Source organism: Hemicordylus capensis, chromosome 3 (assembly GCF_027244095.1).
Source record: "Hemicordylus capensis ecotype Gifberg chromosome 3, rHemCap1.1.pri, whole genome shotgun sequence".
Taxonomy (NCBI): Eukaryota; Metazoa; Chordata; class Lepidosauria; order Squamata; family Cordylidae; genus Hemicordylus; species Hemicordylus capensis.
The window spans coordinates 194,340,734-194,358,016 of NC_069659.1; the positions used below are offsets into that span (position 1 = coordinate 194,340,734).

Sequence of the window (17,283 nt, forward strand, 5' to 3'; positions counted from 1 at the left end):
TGTCAGTATAATTATCATTACAGATCACAAGAGCAAAGCAGCTGCTGTGATCTAATGCAGATTACATTTTACAGTGAATTCTTTAAGACTCTTTGCAGACCACAACACAGTATAATGAGTTCAAGCTGAATTAAATTGAAACCACCACTCGCACACACATAAAACCCAAACATTGCTAGAGACTGAAAGCTACACATACACACAAAAACCATACCATAGCACAATGTATGTTTGAATTACCTTTCTATCCTCTCTAGTAAGGATAGAGCAATCTCCAGGAGTATAATCCCATATCTTTTTTGGAGGCTGATGGAAAGCAGAGGAGGAAATGAGGAAATGAAGATAAGGAAAGACATCACAGAGAATATGGAAACTGGATTAGAACAGAGGGAATACATTGGGGGGAATCTCATCAACACTGGGGGAAAAATTGAAGTGGGGAAGGAAAGAAAGAGGGGGGTAAACCTGCTCTAGCACAAGCATAGAAGATTATGGGGAGGGGACAGAGGGAGCATGCACTGAGTGGCAGGGCTTGCTTGAATTTTGCTGGAACCACTTTCTTTTGTTTTCAGGATTCTGCTGCTCCCAAGGAACACAACGATGATAGTAAAAGCATTCAAAACATTTGTTAAAGAAACCACTTTCAGTAACAAAACAAAAACACTGAACAACCCCCTCATTCTCTGTCCCCAAAATAAAAGGGTATAAATAAAAGCAAGGCTTTTGAAACAAAAGCAAATTGTAATTTTTAAAAATGTAAATCCTTTTCAGACCTCAGATACATACCATGTTAACAAATGGCTGTGTTTCCAGAGTTGGCGGTATAGGGCAATGAAAATGCAGAGTTATTCATTTCATTTTTTGAGCTAGTTATTGATTTTTTGTAAGGGAGAGAATGAACCTAATGAGAAATTACTCAGTTAAATAATTAATAATTTTTAGAAACTAAATTTAGAAAAAAGGAAAGATTGGATCATATCAGACCCCAGACTCAAGCAGATCTGGATTTAGAAGGTGCTCCACAGATTTCCAGGAGCAGTAACAAGTTGTGTTGGGAATCAGAACTAGTAGTGGCAGTGGAGTAGCAGAATGGAACAGATGGTGGGCAGCACCAACCATTTCAAGGCTGCCTTGCCTCACAGTTATGCTTGTCACAAGGATTTCTTTTCCAGTATGTCAGAGTCTAGTATTGCAAATCTTTTCTGAAAAAAGTCCCCACTCTTCTAGTAAGTCTTACAGAAAAGATGATGATGCAGCTAATATAATGTGTATCCTGTTTACGTTCTTACATTCATATTAGGCTCTCTTCAGAGAATAATCTAGAGAAAGATGCCATAAGGGGAATACCCCCAACCCCGAGTCCCTTCCCTCACTGTAAGTACCTGCATGTAACCCACAACTTATTGCGTTGCTACACTGTCATACACATAGAATGGTGTACAACTGATGCAAATTGTGGAAATCTCTCTTTTGTGCTAAGTATGTAAATTTTGGGGAACATCTTCAGTCAGAATCTAAACAGGTTTTTAAAATGAACATGAAACATAATAAAATTATGTAGGGACAGCAGCATCCTAACGCCTGCATGACAAAACTCTGACCAGGATTTTCCAGCCACCTTTTGAATGTGTTATATAGTAAGTGGCTGTTTCCACACTAAAATGGAATTGAAACAAGAAGCTTGTTTTGCTAAGACTTGCCTTCTGCAAAAAATGGCCTTCCATTTTGGTAATCTTTCAAAGGGGCATGTGAACTTAGAGGTGAATGTGCTCTATAAAGTAGGCCATTTTCCATGCAGTTGGCAGGACACAGATCCATCCCCCTCCTTTCCAAAAGTAAGTACTTGCCAAGAGAGGGGAGAGGGATTTCACTGGGGTTGGGTCCCTTACAGGAAGTGATCTGAAGTGCAATAGCTACGCCTCTCATGTTGAGGCTGAAATTGATTCCTAGTTCCAGATTGCATAAACAATCTGAATAAGGAACTGAGTACCTGTGCATCTCAAAATAACTTTGGGTCCAAATCATACAGTTCCATAACCAAGATCCTTCCCATTGAGATATTCTGAGATGCAATGTCTCCAGCCCAAAACACTGTTTTTGTGTAGCATGCTTTAACAGGTGATGCCCTTAGGCCATACTTAGGAATAAGGAACTATTGGTTGTACACCCAGAAATAAGCCTTGGTAAATGATACAGTCCCAATACCAGAAGTCAATCCCATGTAAGAAGTGCTAGCATTCTGCCTGGCCCAATGTACACTTTGTGTAAGGCATGTCAGTCATCCAAATAACAGATACAATGGTTTTGTGTGAAAATGCCCATTGATACATTGTAATTGGTAAGCAAATTGTCCTCACTGAGTAGGCTTCCTTCAAATCCCCATTCAGCCATGATACTGGCTGGGTGACTCGGCCAGTCACTTCTCTCTCAGCCTATCCTACTTCACAGGGTTGTTGTGAAAGAGAAACTTAAGTATGTAGTACACTGCTCTGGGCTCCTTGGAGGAAGAGCAGGATATAAATGTAATAATAATAATAATAATAATAATAATAATAATAATAATAATAATTGAAATGAATAAAAATGAATGAATGAATAATGAATGAAATAATAATAATAACCAATGAAACAAAGCAGGCCTGCAAGAAAGAACAAGTCAAGAACCGAGCAGAAAAATGGAAAAATAAGCCCCTGCATGGTCAATATTTGCACAATATAAGTGGAAAATCAGACATCACCAAGACCTGGCAATGGCTTAAGAATGGCAACCTGAAGAAAGAAACAGAGGGTTTAATACTGGCTGCACAAGAACAGGCACTAAGAACAAATGCAATAAGAGCAAAAGTAGAAAAATCCACAACAAACAGCAAGTGCTGCCTTTGTAAAGAAGCAGATGAAACCCTGGACCACCTAATCAGCTGTTGTAAAAAGATCACACAGACTGACTACAAACAAAGGCATGGCAAGGTAGCAGGGATGATACACTGGAACATCTGCAAAAAATACAAGCTACCTGTAGCCAAGAATTGGTGGGACCATAAAATTGAAAAAGTTGAAGAAAATGAAGATGTAAAAATATTATGGGACTTCCGACTACAAACAGACAAACATCTGCCACACAATACACCAGATATCACTGTAGTTGAGAAGAAAGAAAAACAAGTCAAAATAATCGACATAGCAATAGCAGGGGATAGCAGAGTAGAAGAAAAAGAAATAGAAAAAAAATCACAAAATTCAAAGATCTACAACTTGAAATTGAAAGGCTGTGGCAGAAAAGACCAAAATCATCCCAGTGGTAACTGGCGCCCTGGGTGCAGTTCCAAAAGACCTTGAAGAGCACCTCAACACCCTAGGGGCCACAGAAATCACCATCAGTCAATTACAAAAAGCAGCTTTACTGGGAACAGCCTATATTCTGCGACGATATCTATAACAACAGCAACAACATTGACAATAAAATTCAGCTATCCTAGGTCCTTGGGAAGGACTCGATGTCCGGATAAAACAAACCAGTCAATAATACCTGTCTGACTGTGTAAATAAATAAATAAATAAATAATAATAATAATAAAAAACTCATCTCATAATGAAAGACCCAGCAAAAGGTACAGTTCCAAGTAATTATAGACCGATAACCTGCCTGCCAACCATGTTCAAATTATTAACTGGAATAATAGCAGATGAAGTGATGCAACACTTATTAACTAACAAACAGCTTCCAGTTGAACAGGAAGGAAATTGTCTGAACACCAGAGGCACAAAAGACCAGCTGCTGATTGACAAAATGATTTTAGAAAATTGCAAGAGAAGAAAAATCAATCTAAGTGTTGCATGGATTGACTACAAGAAGGCCTTCGACTCACTGCCTCACACATGGATACTAAAATGTTTAGAAACAACTGGTGTCAGCAAAAACATGCAGATATTTATTTAAAAAGCAATGAGCATGTGGAGTACATGGTTAACAATCAATGGCGAGACACTTGGACAGGTTAGCATTAGAAGAGGCATTTTCCAAGGGGACTCACTATCTCCTCTGTTGTTTGTAATCGCCATGACCCCACTTTCACAAATACTAAACAAAACAGGCCTCGGATACCAAACATCTAAACCATCTGCTGTACATGGATGATCTGAAGTTGTATGGAAAGTCCCAGTCAGAAATCGAATCACTGCTAAACAATGTCCATATATTCAGTAGCGATATAGCAATGGAGTTTGGACTAGACAAGTGGGCTGCATTAATAATGAACAGAGGAAAAATAACAAAAAAAGGAATAGAACTGCCCAATGGAAACAACATCAAGAACCTGGAAGAGAAAGAACATTACATATACTTGGGCAGTCTCCAGGCTGATAACATTGCACACACTGAAGTTAAAAGAAAAATTGGAAGTGAATACATCAGGAGAGTTAGAAAAATCCTCAAGTCCAAACTCAATGGCGGGAACACCATACAAGCCATAAACACTTGGGCTATACCTGTTATGAGATACACTGCAGGAATAATAGACTGGACCCAGGCAGAGCTAGAGACGCTAGATCGTAAGACCAGGAAAATCATGACCATCAATCATGCTCTGCACCCCCAGTCGATAGGCTATACCTCCCTCGCAGCTCAGGTGGAAGAGGATTGCTGCAAGTCCATCAAACACTAGAGGAGGAGAAAAGAGGCCTTGAAGGATATATCAAGGACAGTGAAGAAGTTTCACTTCAAATGGTCAATAACGCGAAACTATTCAACACCAATGGAACAAAGAAGACCTACAAGAAAGAACAAGTCAAGAACCGAGCAGAAAAATGGAAAACTAAGCCACTGCATGGTCAATATTTGCACAGTATCACTGGAAAATCAGACATCATTAAGACTTGGCAATGGCTTAAGAATGGCAACTTGAAGAAAGAAACAGAGGGTTTAATACTGGCTGCACAAGAACAGGCACTAAGAACAAATGCAATAAGAGCAAAAGTCGAAAAGTCAACAACAAAGAGCAAGTGCTGCCTTTGTAAAGAAGCAGATTAAACAGTGGACCACCTAATCAGCTGTTGTAAAAAGATCGCACAGACTGACTACAAACAAAGGCATGACAAGGTAGCAGGGATGATACACTGGAACATCTGCAAAAAATACAAGCTACCTGCAGCCAAACATTGGTGGGACCATCAAACTGAAAAAGTTGAAGAAAATGAAGATGTAAAAATATTATAGGACTTCCGACTACAAACAGACAAACATCTGCCACACAATACACCAGATATAACTGTAGTTGAGAAGAAAGAAAAACAAGTCAAAATAATCGACATAGCAATAGCAGGGGATAGCAGAATAGAAGAAAAAGAAATAGAAAAAAAATCACAAAATACAAAGATCTACAACTTGAAATTGAAAGGCTGTGGCAGAAAAAGACCAAAATCATCCCAGTGGTAATTGGCGCCCTGGGTGCAGTTCCAAAAGACCTTGAAGAGCACCTCAACACCCTAGGGGCCACAGAAATCACCACCAGCCAATTACAAAAAGCAAATTTACTGGGAACAGCCTATATTCTGAGACAATATCTATAATAATAACAGCAACAACACTGATAATCAAATTCAGCCATCCCAGGTCCTTGGGAAGGACTCGATGTCTGGATAAAACAAACCAGCCAATAATACCTGTCTGATTATGTAAACAAGAAATAATAATATTCCTCTAATTGCAGTTGAAAGGTGTCATACAGCAGTGCCATTTTTGGAAGCTCATATTTCAAGAAAAGTGGCACACAGAAAAGTAACTACGGTGTTGAATTCCATGTTTTTGAGGAATCTGAGTAACAAGAGGTGATTTATATCTTGTTTGCAATATGAATCATATCATTTTTAAAAATGACTTACAAGCTCCTTGAAAACATAGTAGTAATTATCTTACATTTGACTCATCTTTAACAATCTACTTCTGAGCTAGTTCAGTGCACTTTGCAGCAGCCACTTTTGTAGGACCATACATGGTACTTTATTCTATCATCATTTTAGCCACGTGGTATACTGTAAGAAATCATCTCCCTCATGAAGAGAGTTCACAAGCATGACAAGAAAAATCAGAAGTTTTACAGAGACCAGAGTAATGAAATTATGAAGGATGATCCTGTCACAGTGCAGCACTCTTCAATGGCCTGGTGTGATGGTATACATTGTATTCACCGAGAGTATTTTGTGAAGCTTTTGTACTGTTATTATTGATGTTCCAGACATTGTTGCTTCTTTAAGAGAACCTCTGTTTTTAAAGTCAGGGTTTTCAGTGCCATTCTGAATGAACCTGTCAGGTACCCTGCCAGGCTCAAGGTTTATTAACTAAACTGCTCCATTCAGTATATATTTATGTATCTGCATCTGCATTCTACAGTGATATGAAAATAAAACATAAAACCCATTATTAATCTCTAATAACCCATTATTAATTATTTACAATATATTTGATTTTAATTGCAAACCACCCAGAGATGCGAGTTTGGGGCAGTATAGAAATATGTTAAATATATAAAAATAAATAAATAAATTTGACAGTCATGACAATAATCATGATAGTCCATTGGCTTCCGTGAGCTCAGAAACAAGGGATTCAACACCATAGTCATTCTTCTATGTGCCATTTTCATGAGATATGGAATTTTTAAAATGATGCTGGACAAACCCCTTCAACTCTGACTGGTTTTGGAAAGTCTGCTCAATGCAGACAACTTGCAAAAACCATCTATTGGTGTTGTTTTCACATGAAAATCCCTTCACATGAAACCATTATTTACTATAATTAACAGGAATGGCTGCCCAACTTGGGATATCTTGATCAGATCATACTCTGGTTTCTCTTCAGATCGTATAAGAATATCTTGATCAGATCAATCCTCTGTTGGTGGAAATGTATGATGTAGCATGGCATAAAGCTAATTAAGGGGTGCAAATAATCTGGTTCATTATTCATGGGAAGAAAACAATATAACTGATGTGGGCACAACATGCTCAAGAATGCCCTGTGGAAACCTAAGCATTGTGCTGAACACTACGCTGGGTCATTCCACAGTTTCCTAGGTGGTAAGGATAGATTTGTTTGGGGAGGTCCAAAGCTTATATAGGGGTGTAAATCCTTCAGCTTATAGGGGTGTAAATCCTCCAGCGTATTCAAATGAGTATTGACAATGACTGGCATGGGGTAGCACACCTGAGAGTGACTTGTCCAAAAATGAAATGTTGGGTTGGATAATATGCTAGGGCATCTCATGGAGGACACTGGCTGACATCCTGACTAAAGTACTCAATAGTACTACTGAGGAGTTACTCTGAAGGACTAATAAATTTCAAAAGGGGTTCCTCTATTAAATTGAATCAGGATTGCTAGCCACAGTCCCAGCAGCAGAGGGTGTATGATTTGGGTTAGCTTCAGAATTGATATTGAAGACATTGAAGTGGTGAATATCTTCTGCCTTTTAGGATTGACCATCAACAGTAAAGAATCCAGCAGTCAAGATATATGCTGTAGACTAGCACTTGGTAGGGTTGCAATGAAGGCCTTGGAAAGCATATTTAGATGCTTTGGCGTGTCTACACCTACCAAGATTAGAATTGTTTGGACAATGATTCTTCCTGTGACACTCTATGGATGCAAAAGTTGGACTCTGAAGAAGCAAGATAGAAAAAGTATTAATACTTTTGAACTTTGGTGCTGGAGAAGACTTTTGAGGATACCATGGACCTCCTCCTTTTGAGGACACCAAGGAAAACAAACAAATGGATCATAGAACAAATCAATCCAGAATTTTCACTTGAGGCACAAATAACCAGGCTCAAACTACCATACTTCAGACACATTATGCGAAAACCCAGCTCCCTTGAGAAGTCCATAATGCTTGGAAAAGTTGAAGGAAAGAGAAGAAAAGGATGACCAGCAGCAAGGTGGATGGACTCAATAACGGCAGCAATAAATGTATCTCTGAGAGAACTTAAAGGCCAAGTTGAAGACAGATCATCCTGGAGAGAATCTATCTATGTGGTCGCTAATCTGTCTATGCCGTCACTCAACACCGAGTTGATAGCACTTAATCAATCAATCAAAGCATATTTATTTATTTAGGGAATGTATGAATCACCCTTCAGCATAAGCTTCCAGGGTGGCATACAGTCACTGCAGTCAATAAAACAATATAAAACACAGAAGTGCCAGTACTGTATCACTATCCAATAAACCAGCCAAACTATAAAATGACAATTAAAACCAGCTACTTCAACATGCCCAAATGCTGAGGAAATTTTAAGAAAATATTTACCCACACAAAAAGAACACAGACTGAATGTCAAGAGAACTTGTCTGGGGAGGACATTTCACAGGAAAAAAAAGCCCCTTCTCCAGCTATCACTACCACCTGTCCAACATCAGATGGAATTGGTACTACTCTTATGAAGATTGTAATGTTCTGGAAGGCTTACCTTCAGATAACAGAGCGTATGGTGGCATCCCAGCTGCAGAGGGTCTTGGATGATACGGATTATCTGGACCCTTTTCAATCTGGCTTCCGCCCCGGATATGGAACTGAAACTGTCTTGGTCACTCTAGTGGATGACCTTCGCCGGGAGCTAGACAGGGGGAGTACGTCCCTGTTGCTTCTGCTGGACCTCTCGGAGGGATTCGATACCATCGACCATGGTGTCCTTCTGGGCTGCCTCTCGAGTGTGGGAATCGGAGGTACGGAGTTGGAGTCGCTCCGGTCCTTCCTTGGCGGGAGGGTCCAGAAGGTGGTGCTCGGGAACTACTGCTCGGCTCTGTGGCCATTGGCCTGTGGGGTCCCGCAGGGTTTGGTTTTGTCCCCCATACTGTTTAACATCTACATGAAACCACTGGGAGAGATCATCTGGGAATTTGGACTAAGCTGTCAGCAATATGAAGATGACACTCAGCTCTATCTCTCTTTGTCACCTGATCCTAGGGAGGCGGTAGATGTCCTGAATCGGGGGCTGGAGGCTGTGATGGGTTGGATGTGGGTTAATAAACTGAGATCGAATCCGGACAAGATGGAGGTAATGTTGGTTAGTAGGAGAGCCAATCGGGATGAGGAGATTTTACTAGTTCTGGATGGGGTTGCACTTCCCTTGAAGGAGCAAGTATGCAGCTTGGGGGTATTACTGGACCCGACTCTGCTTTTGGAAGCTCAGGTGGAGGCGGTGGCCAGGGGTGCCTTTGCACGGCTTTGGCTAGTGCGCCAGCTGTGTCCCTTTCTCGAGAAGGCAGATCTGGCCACAGTTACCCATGCCTTATTCATGTCACGGCTGGATTACTGTAACACACTCTACGTGGGGCTGCCCTTGAAGAATATCCAGAAACTGCAGCTAGTGCAAGATGCGGCAGCCAGGGTTTTGTCTGGAGCTGCCCTGTGGGAGCATATAACTCCCCTTTTGAAAGAGCTGCACTGGCTACCAGTTTGTTTCTGGGTCCAATTCAAGGAGCTGTTTTTGACCTTTAAAACCCTTAACAGTTTGGGCCTGTGAAACCTGAGGTACTGCCAGCTCCCAAGGGTTGCTGCCCACTTGACGAAGTCATCTAAGGGGGCTCTGCTCCGGGTGCCAACAATGAAGGAAACTCGGTTGTCATGAACGTGGGTCAGGGCCTTCTCTGTTGCTGCCCCCAGACTTTTGAATGCTCTCCTGGTGGCTATTCGCTCCTCAGTCTACATCATAGCTTTTAGAAAACATGTGAAGACTTGGCTTTTTACTTAGGCTTTTATGTGATTGTCTCCATTGCTGTTCTTTGCATTTTGTATGGTATTTTTATGTATGTATTTTAAAAATTTTTTTTAATTAGATCTGTTTTTGTATTTTAGTAAAATATTTTAATTGTTTAATTTTTATAGTCTTGTTTTAATTTTTTCTATGTGAACCACCTTGTGATTGTTTTAATGAAAGGCAGTATATAATTTCAACAAGAAATAAAATAAATAAATAAATAATGAAGTTCCAAGCCATTTAGGGTCTTACCAGCTCACTGAATAAGAAAGATTGGCAACAAGTTAAGCTGTTTACAAAGTGGTGAGATACTCTATATCAGGGATTCTCAACGTTGGGTCCCCAGATGTTATTGGACTTCAACTCCCATAATCCCCAGGCCCAGTGGCCTTTGGCTGGGGATTATGGGAGTTTAAGTCCAATAACATCTGGGGACCCAACATTGAGAATCCCTGCTCTATATAGTTGGTCCAGGTTAGTAATCCAGCAGCTGCATTTTTATTAATAGAAGTTTCCAATAAGTCTTCAAAGCTACACTCATGTACAATGCATTGCAGCAGTCTAGTCTAGGGGTTACTGGGGCTAGAAACTGGCACAAAACTGGACTGCCCAATTTGGTTTGAATCCAAACCGGTTTGATCCTAGCACCCCAATTTGGGGCCTGCCTTGGTTCAATTTAGAACCAGTTTGGTCCAGTTTGGGGGTGCTGAGGACTATTTTTTCATGAAAAAATAGTCCTCACCACTGTTGGACCCTCAGGGGTGGGTGGGTGTGCTGTCGCGGCTGCAGGAGCAGAGCTTTGCTGGTTCTTCTTCCCCCTGCCGGCCTCTTGTTTCGGCCCTTGCTCAGCATGTGGCGGCTATGTTGGAAGCCGCCATGCATGCACAATGGCCATTTGCATGGCCAGGGCAACCATGTAAATGATCACACAAATGGCCAGTGTGCATGTGCGGCTGCCTCCAAAATGGCCACTGCACACTGAGAAAAGGCCAAAATGGTCTGGAATGGTTGAAACAGCCCCTTTAAAACTGGGGGAGGGAAGCTGGCAGGGGGAAGGGGAATTGGCAGAGGCCACCCCATGACAGCACCCCCTGCCCAGGGCCCAGCAGCGATGAGTACTATATTTTTCATGGAAAAGTCCCTGGCATCCCTAATCCAGCCCAAACTGGGCTCAAACTGCTCCAGGGGGGTTGGCTTGACCTTGAGCCATATTGGGTCCAGTCTGGCTCAACATCAAGCCCTTAAACTGGGCCAGCTCAAGTGTGAACCGGCTTGACCTCGAGCCGTTTTGCACATTCTCTAACTGTGGTCAGGCTGTCTATGTCCAGAAAGGACTGCAGCTGTTGAAAGGTATAATGAGCTATGGATACTGGTGGAGCCTCCAGTGACAATACTGGACCTATTAGCATCCCTAGACTGAAGACCTGGTCTTTTAGGGGAAGTATAACTCCATTGAGGACGGGCTAAGCACAACTTCCTCATTCAGATGAACCAACTATCAATTGCACTTCCATCTTATCTGAATTCACTTGGCCCTCATCCAGTCCACTACTGATCCAAAACATTGATTCAGCACCTCCACCACCAGTGTTCTCTCTAATTTTTTTCATCTGTGTGCAGAATGAATTTTGTTCTGGGTGGCAGTATCAAGGAAGTGTGCGTGCAAGTATATTTAGAGTGGGGCCTTCCTGATTCAACCTGAGCGGGATCTAAAATTAACTGAGTGGACATCAAAAAATCTGTGAGCGGATGCATGTGCACACACATTAGAGGGATCACTGTCCACCACCTCAGATGACTTGAAGAAAAGGAGGAATAAAGCTGGGTAGCATCAGCATTCTGATTGCACTTGACACCACAGCTCCAAATGACTTCAGTCAAGTGGATATGATTAATGGACTAATAAAATTTGACTGACTGGCTTCACTCAGTGGTTTCATGTAGACATTAACACCTGTGTTATGGGAATTGCATAACACAGGTGCTATGGGGCAAAGTAAAAGTCCCCCACCATAACCTTGCGGAGTCAGTCACCAAAGTAGGAGCAGAATTACTAAAATACTATCCTCCAACCCCCAGCACAGCCAAACTATCCAGAAGAATACCATGGTTGATGGTATTCAAAGCTGTTGAATACCATCAGGAGAATTAGCAGGGTCACATTCCCCCTGTCCATCTCCCAGCATTGACAGACACTCAAGGCAATTTCTGTGACAAAACCAGGCTTGAAGCCAGATTGAAATGGATCCAGATAATCAGTTTCACCCAAGAGTGACTGGAGTTGCAGGGCAACCTTCTCAAACACCTTGCTAAAGAAAAGGATATTTGCAACTGGGTGATAGTTATTAACAATGCTTGGGGTTCGAGGTGAGTTTCTTATGGAGCATTCTCTCAACCACCTCTTTCAAGGTGTCTGGGACTGTTCCTTCTAGCAAGGAGACAGGTTGGTTCCAGTTCCTCCTGGAACCAACCAGTAAATTCCTTCAGTTAGATGTTATTTGGCATAAAGGGCAAGAGTCAAGCAAACAAGTGGTCATCTGCACCCTAACAAGTACCAGATGCAATAACTAAAATTATCCAACAAAAACAGGATAAGACTGGACACATCTGTGGACTGTATCACCAAATGTTGGCACCTAGGTTAGAATGGACAACAACTGATGGTTTCCATACATCACCCTGAAGGTCAGGCTGGAGTTGACCTTGAACCATTTAGAAAAACTCCACTGAACAACACTGTGAGAACACAGTAGTGGTAGAGAGTATGGTTTATTTAAAGTCATCACCACCACAGAGCACATTTTATAATGAATTCTCACCTGTGTTTTATTGGATTTGCTGCAAGTATTCTGCCACGTGTACTCTAGTAATTTCCTTACTTCATCATCCCCAATTTCTTGGTGAACCAAGGAGCCAAATGGGCTCCATTTAGTGGAAGAGGGAACCGGAAGTGATTGTGTCAGTTGCCTGAAGCATCTCCACATACTACACAGTGATAAGAGTTTTGAAAAGAGCACCAGTCATGTGAACTGGAGACTCACCAAGGGCTCTCAGAAACCCATCCATCAGCATCCAAGGACAGAACATCCTAATAGATCCACCTCTTTTGCAGAAAGGAGTGGTAGTGATCTGGCTATAACAAGGGAATCAACATTTGGAGGTGCAAATCCTCAAATTTGGGGGAACTGGCTTCCTTGGGATTGCAACTCCCCCATTTCCTTATTCATGCATAGTTATATTGGGGGTGATTGTTATGGGGTTATAACATTTGTGAGTAACCAATGCAAAAAAACCCAGAAGTACAGAGAGACCCATAGGTCCTGCCCCCCTAATTTTTCTCTGCCCATCTACATTTTTAATTTTTTACAAAGAATTTTTAAATAACTGAATAGTATGTCATGCAATTATTTTAAATAACTCAATGTGCACGTAGGAATGATGGGCACCAGATAAACCACCTCCTACTTACCCCCCTCCCTGCCAAACTTTTAAGCTGGCTATAGGCCTAGGTATTGAGTCTCCAAGGGGAGCCTTCGAGGGGACAGCCTCCCAGTAATGGGGATGTATTATTTGGGCTAGCCAAAGCTTATTTGGGGATACAAACACTCTGTTTCTTTTTCCTAAGTGTGACTTAGGGACTAAAGCATGAGCAAAAGCAATGCTTTGGGGTAAAGCTACAGGTGGGTGGGGGCATCTCAAAAGGGGCAGTCTTACAGCCAGGGGGATATGATTTGGAATGGCCCAAAACGACTTTTAAGACACAAAGGTATGTACATTTTAGTTTCTTTTTCAGGCTGTTCATACAAGCCTATATCGAATTAGGAACCAAATTTAGCTTTGTCTCAGAAAGCACTTTTCCAAGAGAGGAGGTAGGATTGCAATTTTGTAGCAAAAGACAATGCTGTTGTTTTAGAGATAACTTAATGCTCCCTACCCAGATTAGTATTTTTCATACTGAAAAATGAATCCCACATAAATTCAGCATAACCTTTTTAAATATACCATGATGGGCAGGAATAGGATAATCTTCCCTGCCCACTCTGTCGGGTAGCCAGATTCCTAACTCAGAGGTTCTTATGGCATTAAATTGTCCTAAACATGAGTATTTCAGCAGATAAACATCTCCTTTTAGTACTGCAGTAGTGAGCAAAAGAGCATTTGCTGAAATTCTCCCTTCACCGTTACTATTGAACACAAATCTTATTCTGTAATGGGAATAGCCATCCATAATCACATGTTGTATTACCTTTGTGGCACCTTGTGGGTGTGAGAAACAAGAGATCAGAGAGAACATTCGGATGTCAGGGAGTCTGACTAGTTTGAAACACCATTATGGCACTGCAGACTGCATTTTCATAGTAGTCACAAATTGTATGGCTCTATTATAATATGCTACCTTTGGGGGAGCGGGCAAATTGGTTGTGATAATCTGACCCACCTGAATCCTGAAATTACAGAAAATAATATGTAACACTAATGTAAAGGTAAAGGTAAAGTGTGCAGTCAAGTCAGTGTCGACTTCTGGTGACCACAGAGTCCTGTGGTTGTCTTTCGTAGAATACAGGAGAGGTTTACTATTGCTATCTCCCGCGCAGTTTGAGTAGCTAAAAACAAATCTTAGCTAACTAAGATTTGTTCAACATCTTTAACAATCTTATAAAATTAGAAGAATGTTTTGCAGTGTCTTTTATGTCATCCAATGATGCATGTACTCAAACAGAAATGGATAAAGTTACAAACCACTTGACATTTTCCAATTCTGTTGCATTCTGCATGTGAGATTACAATTGCAAATTATTATGTAAATAATTCACTCCATCATTGCTCTTGTAGTCTTTGTTTGCTTTCAGAAATAATCATATGAGCATGAAACCATCGGAACCATTTTTACAAAGTGCCTACAAGTATAGGTGCCTACAAGTATATATAGGCACTATATATTCCAAAACCTTACATTACACTGGAATCAACCTTTTGATTCCACAATTTGTAGAGGATACACAGGGCTGTGTCTTGCATTGCATGCTTTTGATATGGGAAGCATCCTTTGCCACTCCTGTGTCTGAAATCCACTTAAAATAATGTGAAAAAGATTAATACATGTATCTGTCCAACATGACATTTCTGGAACCTTGCCATGATTGCAGCTTTCTCAGAGGATTGTACCTGAGAGAAAAGTGACAGCATGTTGAGAGGGAGGACAGGGAAGGCAGAGGAAATGATGATTATTGTACAGGATTCATGAATGGACAATTGGTAGTAGCTAGTCAAAGATTTGAGAACAAAGGCTGGCAGGATGAGTTGATGAGACACTCCTGATTTGAAGTTATGCAGCAAGATAGGAAATAGCCTTTTTTAATCTTGTTTAGAGAATGAGGAGAAGCCGTTGGAAAAATACAGAATACCATGGAAATAATATTTATCTTGAATTGACATAGTCAACTGAACTCTGGCTCAAGGCAGTCACCTTTACTCCCTCAACATGGTCAACATGTTTCCAGTGCATTTTAGATAGCAACACCTACAAGTGGCCATAGAACTACGGTCGCAAATCAATGTTCAAATAGGAACTTTTCCTGCTCATTAAAAAAAGGGTGATACTGACAGGGTTGTCTTACATCACAACTATATTTATCAGAATGGAGTAGGGATGGAGAGGGTGTGTATTATGTGAGGCAAGCTTATTTATTGATAGTTGCAGCTCATGCCTTCCCTCCCCACCCATGCCTCAAACTTACCGGTTTCCCAAATTCCAATTCCGAAAAGAATTTATACCAAGGCTCATTCTTTAAATCTATCTCTTCTGGACTTATATCCCGAGTCTAAAGGAGTTGGTGATACAGGAATGGAAGAAAGAGAAGGACAACATTATGCAGAGAATACATAGGAAAGGACTGTTAAAGATGCAGCATTCTGCATTTTTTCCAGTTGTTTATTGAACATTTAGTTGGCGGACTGCACCCCTCCTCAACATAGTCACTAAGGAAACTGTGTTTTGATATTACAGAGGGGAAGCTAAATCCTAGAACAGGCCTGTTCAACTTTGGCCCTCCTGCAGATGTTGGCTTACAACTCCATGGCTACTGGCCACTGTGGCTGGGGATTATGGGAGATGTAGTCCAAAAAAAGCTGGGGGGGGGGGCTAAGTTGAGCAGGCCTGTCTTAGAGCAAGTAAAGGCTTCTTCACATATTATATTTCTGTGGTAATCTATCGGAGTGAACATCCCCACAGAGAAGTGAGAGAAATCACCTTGGAATAAAAACATCAGTCAGATTAGAGGGCATCTTATCCTTTGAAGTTGCCATGTAGTTGTGTATTATATGATTTCCAGTTTTCTATGGCAAGGGGCATTCTTGCAGAAATACACTGCATATCTACTGTCTGTCTACAGAAGAGAGGGGCAAATGTTACGCCATCCAAACAATGAACCCATCTGCAACCCTTACTGGAAGAAAGTACAATAATGCCCTAAGGTTCATTCCTGCATTGGAGACCATCCAAACATTAGTATTAGGATTGAGAATCTGATTCCGAACCCTAGCCCACCCATCTATGTGACAATGTAGCCTGTTCTTTACTATGTAGCTGCAGTTGTTCCTATGGGGAAAAAGTTCACTTGAAGACACTGTTGAGATGGTAGTTAGAGATGTGCCCGGAACAGGTTCTGGTACTCCAAGGAGGATGGGGGGGGCGTTTCTTTAAGGGGCAGGGGAGGCGCTGCCAACCTACCATCCCCCACCCCACCACTTTCCTCCCACCGGTGCTCTCGTGAAAACTGGGCACGTGGGACTGCAGTGCCCCTCCCTGCGCCCCAATCAGCATCACGATGGAAGTGGTCAACGCGCGTGCTATGGTGACACTGATGTAGGAAGGGACGCTGCATTCCTGTGTGCCCGCATTTTACGAGAGCACTGACAGGGGGAAGTGGTGGGGCGGGGGCTGGCAAGTAGGCAGCTTCCCTGCCCCTTAAAGAAACCCCCAACCTCCGAACCGGCTTGAACGCCAGTCCACAGAGCCAGTTCAGCGTACATCCCTAATGGTAGTCAAGGATGTTCCATCCATAATATGAGCATGTTGTCCTCCTACTCTTTCAGCATTGGCAGCCTACTTTATTCCTGGCTTAGTGCGTCCTCCTTTTCCTTTTAACTTTAATCAAATGTCCAGGAGGAGCCTTTCTAGGACAGCAGACAGTCAGTTATTTTCTTAAGTGCATGACTGACTGCATGCAATCCTCAAACTGCATTGAACAAGTGAAAGCGTAATAGATAACAAGCAAGCAGATGTGGACTGACTGAATTCAGAATCAGGACGATCGATATATGACAACTACTAAGTCAATGCATCCTCTCTACTAATGAAAAGAGCTGGGTTCAAATGATTCTCATACCCAATTGCACCCCCATACATGGTGGCATGCCTGTCCTGCTCTAAGACCACTGGGCATCTGCCAGGAACAAAGCATGTGAATAGGGCATACAGATTACCTAAATAAAATAAAATAAAATTTAAATCTCAATAAAGATTATCTAAAT

At 41.6% G+C, this 17,283-nt stretch overlaps 1 protein-coding gene across 50 annotated transcripts in view; it reads right to left on the reverse strand.

Moving 5' to 3' along the window:
* The window catches only part of SORBS1 (sorbin and SH3 domain containing 1), a 304,285-nt gene that overhangs the window by 60,490 nt on the left and 226,512 nt on the right, over positions 1–17,283 (reverse strand). For 44 of the 50 annotated variants that reach the window (XM_053307082.1, XM_053307131.1, XM_053307123.1 and 41 more), the window contains 2 exons: positions 15,489–15,572; positions 241–306 (listed from right to left, as the gene is read on the reverse strand). The exons of 1 other annotated variant lie outside the window; for it this stretch is intronic. In XM_053307082.1, the coding sequence (XP_053163057.1) occupies positions 241–306; positions 15,489–15,572 (150 nt within the window). The remainder of the gene's footprint in view (positions 1–240; positions 307–15,488; positions 15,573–17,283) is intronic. 5 more of the 50 variants (XM_053307125.1, XM_053307099.1, XM_053307088.1 and 2 more) reach the window with 2 other exon arrangements.